At 46.9% G+C, this 10,000-nt stretch overlaps 1 protein-coding gene across 2 annotated transcripts in view; it reads right to left on the bottom strand.

Annotated features, from left to right (window-relative positions):
• Positions 1-7,356: 7,356 nt before the first annotated feature.
• LOC130079505 (receptor-type tyrosine-protein phosphatase S-like) overlaps positions 7,357-10,000 on the bottom strand; it is an 82,511-nt gene continuing 79,867 nt past the window's right edge. For both annotated transcript variants that reach the window (XM_056244782.1, XM_056244781.1), the window contains exon 8: positions 7,357-7,708. In XM_056244782.1, coding sequence (XP_056100757.1) covers positions 7,494-7,708 — 215 coding nt within the window. In that variant the 3' untranslated portion in view covers positions 7,357-7,493. The remainder of the gene's footprint in view (positions 7,709-10,000) is intronic.

The following is a 10,000-nucleotide window of genomic DNA, read 5'->3' as shown; positions in this document are numbered from 1 at the left end:
CAGTGTCTGACAGACCTCAGATCAGTTTTGATTGGCAGATTAAAAACCGTTGTCTAGAATTAAATGCGCAACTGTAAAAGTGAACTCAAGCACTGGCCGGAGGACACCCAGAATTGGACACACTACATTTACAATCTACAGGGTTAATCTGTTAGTGCGTTCATGCGTTCATGAGACGGTCATCATGCAACAGCAGAAACATGCGATACACACTCGTGCTTCATGCTCAGAAACAGCTCAGCGTCTGCATTCACACTGCACACACACTCTTCCTCAGTGTTCCTGTCCTGTGTCCAGCACAGGTCTGACAGTCTCAAAACCAAGAGTCATTTACTGGAGGAGAAGCAACATGGCTGAAGATATTAAGTGAATTTGTGCTTAAAACAAGAACAAATATCTGCCGATGGATTCAGAAACATAATCTTGTTTTCTCGTTGAATTAAAGGAGGAGTTCACTTCAGAATTAAAATCTCCTGATAGTTTACTCTCCCTCACGTCATCCAAGATGTTCATGTGTTTCTTTCTTCAGTGGAAAAAAATGAAGGTTTTTGAGGAAACACACTCCAGGATTTTCTCCATACTTACCCCTTTTCCACCAAAGCATTTGGAGAGCCGGTTCGGAGCCGGTATCTACTCACGAACCAGTTCTTTGTGTTTCGACAGCCAAAGAACTGGTTCTCGGCCAGGAAAATTGGTTCCAAAGCGGCACCAACTCTTTACTGGACTAGAACCATTCTTTCACCACGTCATGCTTACGCCGGGGGCGGGGGGCGGGGCTATTGTGACCAACAACACGACGGGAATGGGAAAGCTGAGACGTATGGCGACGTACACAGTGCCGTAACGACGTCGTCCGCTGGGCTCTCTAGTCAGGGGAAAAACAAACAGGTTCTGAGAAGGTTCGCAAGTTGACCCAACTTTGAACCAGCACCAGTTCCGAACCAGTTCTTTTTTGGTGGAAACGAGGTAAAAGTGACTTCAATGGGGTCCAACGGGTCGAAGGTCCAGATGTGAGTTTCAGTGCAGCTTCAAAGTCTCGACACGATCCAGCCGAGGAATAAGAGTCTGATCTAGACAAACCAGCCGACATTTATAACACAATACACATTTATATACTTTTAGCCACTAATGCTGGTCTTGCTCAGGGTGTTATGCGACACACATTACGTGATCAGGGTGAAAGGTCACGCGTGTTCCGGTTCTGAAATGTAGGATAGAGCAGGCCTCCAACTTCAAAATCGTCCAACATCATTGTTTTACCTTTTTTTTTATTTAGTAAATCTCTTTGCACGTTCGCTCTGTAAACACTGGATCTGTTCTTACACCTACGTCCCGCTTGACCTTTCACCCTGATCACGTAATGTGTGTCGCATCACAGCTCGTGCAAGACCAGCATTAGTGGTTAAAAGTATATAAATGTGTATTTTGTTATAAATGTCGGCTGGTTTGTCTAGATCAGACTCTTATTCCTCGGCTGGATCGTGTGTCGAGACTTTGAAGCTGCACTGAAACTCACATCTGGACCTTCGACCCGTTGGACCCCATTGAAGACACTATATGGAGAAACCTGGAGTGTGTTCCTCAAAAACCTTCATTTCTTTCCCACTGAAGAAAGAAACACTATGAACATCTTGGATGACGTGAGGGCGAGTAAACTATCAGGAGATTTTAATTCTGAAGTGAACTCCTTCAATTCAAAGGGAAAACAGGATGATTTTTCTGACTCCACCGGCAGATATTTGTTCTTGTTTGAATCACAAACATTTTGATCAGTTTTTCATTAAACAAATCTTAATATCTTCAGTCATTCTTCTTCTCCAGTAAATGTATCTTGATTTAAGAATATTTATATATTTGTGCTGGAAAGCGAGACAGAAACACTGAGGAAGAGCATGATTTTCCCAGTTATGATTAGGAAAACCCGGCTCGTTCGTGGTTATATGAGTGAAAGGGTTAGTTCAGATCAGTGCGGAATGAGTTCAGATTGAAACGTGAATATTTGAGTTGAAACGATCATCTATTTGTGCAGAATCACTGAAACGCTGGAGCTCCAGTGCGACGGGAACAATCGGCTCGGCTGGGAAGAGCACATCTGATCTCGGCAACGATGGGGAAGCGGAATTGGATTTGCCGATGTTAGTCGAGCCCATTACAATGAATTATCTCAAACGCAATCTTTCCTCTGCTGAAAGGGCGGATCGGCTTACAGCCCGGGCATGGGGACGCCGACGGGACGCGATGACATCACCCGGTGTCGATTAAACACGGAGTTCAGGATCGTTCCCTGAATCAGTGAGACGCTGCGGATGTTGGTCTCGCTCTCTCTCCTCCTCATGCGTCACTCACGATCTCTCCGACAGCTGATCTGACTCTCAACAGTTCTCCAGGAGCGGAGCGGTGCGAGCGCTTCATCGCCGTGACAGAATGAAAACAGGCCACTCTCTGATGACAAACTGACTTTTCCTAAAAAAACCCTGAAACATCGGGATGAAAACACGGCTTCATGCAGCTCATGCGAGACACTGACAGAGACAGACAACACAAAGAGACTGAACAAATGCCAAGCTTCTCTACGAGACTCATGAACACGATGAACCCGGAGCGGGGGTGATTCCGAGAGCACAGGTGATCCGGGATTATGATCCTGATCCCATCGGATCGCCTGTCATGCTGAGAGCGGCTGCTTTCAGAGCGAGTCAAACAGTCGGAGTTTGTCTCTCCGTATGGGATTACACGCCGTGTCATGCAAGACTTGAGTGGGTTTGTTTATGAACTTTCAGAGTGAAGCTCACAATATTAATATACATGAGCCGAATCATTTTCAGACGACATCAGCTCTACACTGCGGAAAATGATATTATTGTCTCTTATTCCAGCACAAATATATAAACATTCTTAAATCAAGATACATTTACAGGAGAAGAAGCAAAATGACTGAAGATATTAAGTCAAAAATATGTCAAAATGAAATGATTTTAAGATTAAAAAGATTAAAAACTAGAACAAATATCTGCCAATGGAGTCAGAAAAATTATCTTGTTTTCCCTTTGAATTAAGTTTATTTTTTGGCAGATATTTGTTCTAGTTTTGAGCACAAACTCACTTCATTTTAATACATTTTTGACTTAATATCTTCAGTCATTTTGCTTCTTCTCCAGTAAATCCAGTAAACTCCAGTCTCTTGATTTAAGAATGTTTCTATATTTGTGCTGGAAAACGAGACAGAAACACTGAGGAGGAACAGAGTTTTTTACAGTAACTTATAACAGTAACAGATATTTATGGAAGCTTGTTTCCACCACAGAATAAATCATTTTTAAAATGTCATTTTTATCTCACAATTGCGAGTTTACATCTTGCAATTCGTTCTTTATTTCTCAGAATTGCGAGTTATAAAGTCCAAGGAAAAAAGACTGACTTTTTTTTTTCTCAGAATTGCATATTTATATATGCACAATTCTGACTTTATATCATGCAATTCTGATATAAACTTGCAAATGTGAGAAAAAAAATCAGAATTGCGAGATAAAAAGTGGCAATTACCTTTTTTATTTTTTATTCTGTGGCGGAAACGAGCTTCCATTGATATCAGTCATGGTGAACACTGAACTATCCAGAGTGAGGAGAGAGAGAATAATGGACAGATCGATAGATGACGCTGACGCACACAAATATTAATACTGAATCAGAAATCATCTGTTCGCCTTCAGTCTCACTCATGAACGTCTGAATGCGATTCATCAGGGATTTCTAGTCAGTTTTGTGTTGATGTCGATCAATGTAATTCAGGAGTGACTGAAGTGCACAGAAACGTTCTGATCGTGTGACGTTTGACTGACAGCTGTCGATGAGCCATCAGCCCGATCAGCGCTCCGATAAAACTGATGCCTCAGAGCGATCAATCGAAGCTGATGCCCAGCACACACACACACACACATGCAGAGACACAGACAGATGAGATCACCTCAGCCAATCACAACGCTGCGCGCTCAGGCATGCATCTGTCCTCGTGCACACACTCACTGGTTTCCAATTGCTGGGTTTCCACGGCCTTCCGAGCAGGTTTGCAAACAATCCCACAATGCAACACACCAGACTGACATGACCCTCGTCTGCAGCGCTGTACATTTGACTACCATCACTGTTTACTGCTTGACTGACATTTATTTCTCTGTCTTTAAATGCCAAACAAAAGAAAAGAGAGCAAATAAACAAAAAACACACCAACCTTCTCGCAGCTCTGAGGGTGTAAGGGGTTTGAGATGGAAAGCAGAGAGAAAACCAGGGAAACACAGAGAGAGTAAAAAGGCCACTGCAATCTTCATCTCTCTCCTCAATCAATGTGTGTTTGAGTGGCAGCATTATTATTCATATACAGTCCCAAATATCAGAGACATCGTGGCTTGGCCTTGCTCTACTCTGAGAAACTCACTTCATAAAGAAAGCAAACTGAGAAATAAACACACACACACACACTGCAAAGACCTTTTAGTCGTGCGTCATGATTTTAGTGAGCACTGAAGTCCATTAGTTTTGATTAGTAATTCACAACATTCAAACAAACAACCAAAAATGAAGAAACCGTTATCAGTGTAAGCGTCCTGCAGCACTGGCCCACGAGACGCATCTCCCACTCGTCACTATCCCGACTCTTCCCGCATCTCCCGCTCGTCACTATCCCGACTCTTCCCGCATCTCCCGCTCGTCACTATCCCCGACTCATTCCCGCATCTCCCACTCGTCAATTTTTCCCCGACTCATTCCCCCATCTCCCGCTCGTCACTATCCCCGACTCCTTCCCGCATCTCCACTATCCTGACTCATTCCCGCATGTCCAGCTCGTCACTATCCCCGACTCATTCCCGCATCTCCCACTATCCCGACTCATTCCCGCATCTCCTACTCGTCACTATCCCCGACTCCTTCCCGCATCTCCACTATCCTGACTCCTTCCCGCATCTCCCGCTCGTTCCTCTCCCCGACTCCTTCCCGCATCTCCACTATCCTGACTCATTCCCGCATGTCCAGCTCGTCACTATCCCCGACTCATTCCCGCATCTCCACTATCCTGACTCCTTCCCGCATCTCCACTATCCTGACTCCTTCCCGCATCTCCCGCTCGTTCCTATCCCCGACTCCTTCCCGCATCTCCACTATCCTGACTCATTCCCGCATCTCCCGCTCGTCACTATCCCCGACTCATTCCCGCATCTCCACTATCCTGACTCATTCCCGCATGTCCAGCTCGTCACTATCCCCGACTCATTCCCGCATCTCCCACTATCCTGACTCATTCCCGCATGTCCAGCTCGTCACTATCCCCGACTCATTTCTGCATCTCCCACTATCCTGACTCATTCCCGCATGTCCAGCTCGTCACTATCCCCGACTCATTCCCGCATCTCCCACTATCCTGACTCATTCCCGCATCTCCCGCTCGTCACTATCCCCGACTCCTTCCCGCATCTCCACTATCCTGACTCATTCCCGCATCTCCCGCTCGTCCCTATCCCCGACTCATTCCCGCATCTCCCACTATCCTGACTCATTCCCGCATCTCCCGCTCGTCACTATCCCCGACTCCTTCCCGCATCTCCACTATCCTGACTACTTCCCGCATCTCCACTATCCTGACTCATTCCCACATCTCCCGCTCGTCACTATCCCCGACTCTTTCCCGCATCTCCACTATCCTGACTCATTCCCGCATCTCCCACTATCCTGACTCATTCCCGCATCTCCCGCTCGTCACTATCCCCGACTCCTTCCCGCATCTCCACTATCCTGACTACTTCCCGCATCTCCACTATCCTGACTCATTCCCACATCTCCCGCTCGTCACTATCCCCGACTCTTTCCCGCATCTCCACTATCAGACTCATTCCCGCATCTCCCGCTCGTCCCTACCCCCGACTCATTCCCGCATCTCCACTATCCTGACTCATTCCCGCATCTCCCGCTCGTCACTATCCCCGACTCCTTCCCGCATCTCCACTATCCGGACTCATTCCCGCATCTCCACTATCCCGACTCATTCCCGCATCTCCCGCTCGTCACTATCCCCGACTCCTTCCCGCATCTCCACTATCCTGACTCATTCCCGCATCTCCACTATCCCGACTCATTCCCGCATCTCCCGCTCGTCACTATCCCCGACTCCTTCCCGCAGCTCCACTATCCTGACTCATTCCCGCATCTCCCGCTCGTCCCTATCCCCGACTCATTCCCGCATCTCCACTATCCTGACTCATTCCCGCATCTCCACTATCCTGACTCCTTCCCGCATCTCCACTATCAGACTCATTCCCACATCTCCCGCTCGTCACTATCCCCGACTCCTTCCCGCAGGTCCACTATCCTGACTCATTCCCGCATCTCCCGCTCGTCCCTATCCCCGACTCATTCCCGCATCTCCACTATCCTGACTCATTCCAGCATCTCCACTATCCTGACTCCTTCCCGCATCTCCACTATCAGACTCATTCCCACATCTCCCGCTCGTCACTATCCCCGACTCCTTCCCGCAGCTCCACTATCCTGACTCATTCCCGCATCTCCCGCTCGTCCCTATCCCCGACTCATTCCCGCATCTCCACTATCCTGACTCATTCCCGCATCTCCACTATCCTGACTCCTTCCCGCATCTCCACTATCAGACTCATTCCCACATCTCCCGCTCGTCACTATCCCCGACTCCTTCCCGCAGGTCCACTATCCTGACTCATTCCCGCATCTCCCGCTCGTCCCTATCCCCGACTCATTCCCGCATCTCCACTATCCTGACTCATTCCCGCATCTCCACTATCCCGACTCATTCCCGCATCTCCCGCTCGTCCCTATCCCCGACTCATTCCCGCATCTCCACTATCCCGACTCATTCCCGCATCTCCACTATCCCGACTCATTCCCGCATCTCCCGCTCGTCACTATCCCGACTCTTTGTTTGTTACTTGTTTCAGAACGTTCAGAAGTAACGCTCCTTAATGTTTGAAGAATGTGTCCTTAACGTTCACATAACCAAGAAGAAACGTTTTTAAAACGTTTAAAAATCTGGACGTTTTGAACATTCAGAAATAACGTTTTCATAATTTGATGGTTACTTTAATATCATTGAGATGTTTTTATCAATACATTGAATTAGTTTGTATTTGTATGTTTTCCGTTTTCATTTTAATTTTGTTTTAGTAGTTTTGTTGTTTGTTATCTATAGTTTTTATTAAGTTTTATTTCAGTTTTAATTTGAATTATTTCAGTACAGAAGTTAACAAATTAAACTAAATGAAAATTTAGTTTAAAAGTTAACTTTTTTCAGTTAACGTTTATTTTACTTCAATCATCAAAAATGTTTTAGTTTTAATTTCAGTTTCCGTTGACGGTTAGCAAAGCGTTCTTAGAGCATGTTTTCAGACGCGCCAGACTAATAAAGAATAATAACGTAACGCAGTATATATCGGGAGATGTGTTTGATCAGTGCTGCAGAGGCTGCTGGGTAATTAAAGAAGCTGTCTGCGCTGTGTGTGTGTGTGTGTGTGTGTGTGTGTGTGAGAGAGAGAGAGAGAGAGTGTATTATCTACGGAGTACCTACTGTGTTTCATACCTCTCACGTATAAGTTAGCAGGGGACGAGTAGCGCACGCCCTGAGCGTTAGAAGCTACGCACTCGTACTTCCCCTGATCCGTCTCCTCACTGCGCTCGATCTGCAGCGCTCCTGCACAGAGAGACAGACAGGCAGAGAGACAGACAGGTCAATCAGGCAGAGAGAGAGAGAGGCAGAGAGAGAGACAGAGAGACAGACAGAGTAACAGGCCGAGAGAAAGACAGGCAGAGAGACAGGTCAATCAGACAGAGAGAGAGAGAGAGAGAGAGAGAGAGAGAGAGAGACAGACAGGCATAGAAAGACAGACAGGCAGAGAGACAGACAGGTCAATCAGTCAGAGAGAGAGACAGACAGGCATAGAGAGACAGACAGGCAGAGAGAGAGAGAGAGAGAGAGAGAGAGAGAGGCAGAGAGAGAGAGAGAGAGACAGACAGAGTAACAGGCCGAGAGAAAGACAGGCAGAGAGACAGGTCAATCAGACAGAGAGAGAGAGAGAGAGAGACAGACAGGCATAGAAAGACAGACAGGCAGAGAGACAGACAGGTCAATCAGTCAGAGAGAGAGACAGACAGGCATAGAGAGACAGACAGGCAGAGAGAGAGAGAGAGAGAGAGGAGAGAGGCAGAGGAGAGAGAGAGAGGAGAGTGAGAGAGAGAGAGAGAGTGAGAGAGAGAGAGAGAGAGAGAGAGAGAGAGAGGAGGAGAGAGAGAGAGAGGAGAGAGAGAGAGAGAGAGAGGAGAGATGAGAGAGAGAGAGAGAGAGAGAGAGAGAGAGAGAGAGGGAGAGAGAGAGAGAGAGAGACAGACAGACAGAGTAACAGAGTAACAGGCCGAGAGAAAGACAGGCAGAGAGACAGGTCAATCAGACAGAGAGAGAGAGAGAGAGAGAGAGAGAGAGAGAGAGAGAGAGAGAGAGAGAGAGAGAGAGAGAGAGAGAGAGAGAGGCATAGAGAGACAGACAGGCAGAGAGACAGACAGACAGGTAGAGAGACAGACAGGTCAATCAGTCAGACAGGCAGAGAGACAGACAGACAGGTAGAGAGACATACAGACAGGTCAATCAGACAGACAGGCAGAGAGACAGACAGACAGGCAGAGAGACAGACAGACAGACAGACAGACAGACAGACAGGTAGAGAGACAGACAGGTCAATCAGTCAGACAGGCAGAGAGACAGACAGACAGGCAGAGAGACAGACAGACAGACAGACAGACAGGTAGAGAGACAGACAGGTCAATCAGTCAGACAGGCAGAGAGACAGACAGACAGGTAGAGAGACATACAGACAGGTCAATCAGACAGACAGGCAGAGAGACAGACAGACAGGCAGAGAGACAGACAGACAGACAGACAGACAGGTAGAGAGACAGACAGGTCAATCAGTCAGACAGGCAGAGAGACAGACAGACAGGCAGAGAGACAGACAGACAGACAGGCAGACAGGTAGAGAGACAGACAGGTCAATCAGTCAGACAGGCAGAGAGACAGACAGACAGGCAGAGAGACAGACAGACAGACAGACAGACAGGTAGAGAGACAGACAGGTCAATCAGTCAGACAGGCAGAGAGACAGACAGACAGGTAGAGAGACATACAGACAGGTCAATCAGACAGACAGGCAGAGAGACAGACAGACAGGTAGAGAGACAGACAGGTCAATCAGTCAGACAGGCAGAGAGACAGACAGACAGGTAGAGAGACAGACAGGTCAATCAGACAGACAGGCAGAGAGACAGACAGACAGGTAGAGAGACAGACAGGTCAATCAGTCAGACAGGCAGAGAGACAGACAGACAGGCAGAGAGACAGACAGACAGACAGACAGACAGGTAGAGAGACAGACAGGTCAATCAGTCAGACAGGCAGAGAGACAGACAGACAGGTAGAGAGACATACAGACAGGTCAATCAGTCAGACAGGCAGAGAGACAGACAGACAGGTAGAGAGACAGACAGACAGGCAGACAGACAGAAGATGGAGGAGAAAATAAGAAGTAAGGGAAAGAGGAGGAGAGAGAACAAACAGAGCATTAATATTTATAATCTCATGATGGTTCGAACCCTCCTCCAGATCTACACCCCACACAAGCGCTTCAGCCTCTGACCGACAGAAGACACACTCACTTATACAGCGCTTTATTAAAAACAGTCGTTATGGAAGTAAAAACCATAGGGAAACTGATTTTGAACGAAACCTGATAAATGTTTAAAGTCAGACTTCTGTGAGCTACGAGGTTATGCTTGTTAATCGATGGTTTATGCTTTTGTTGAAACCATCTGTTCGCATTATTTCAACTTATTTTTAGAATAATCATGTTTAACAGCAGAATTCTGTGGTGAAAGACTCCATTACCCATAATGCTGTGCAGAAAATTCATCTGATGCTAATCAGAGCTCTTTAGCT

The sequence above is a fragment of the Rhinichthys klamathensis genome, unplaced genomic scaffold (assembly GCF_029890125.1).
Source record: "Rhinichthys klamathensis goyatoka isolate OS25496 unplaced genomic scaffold, OSU_Roscu_1.1 h1tg001091l_1, whole genome shotgun sequence".
NCBI classification, from domain to species: Eukaryota; Metazoa; Chordata; class Actinopteri; order Cypriniformes; family Leuciscidae; genus Rhinichthys; species Rhinichthys klamathensis.
The sequence above is the reverse complement of the archived record's forward strand: the minus strand, read 5'-3'. Positions and strand labels throughout refer to the sequence as shown.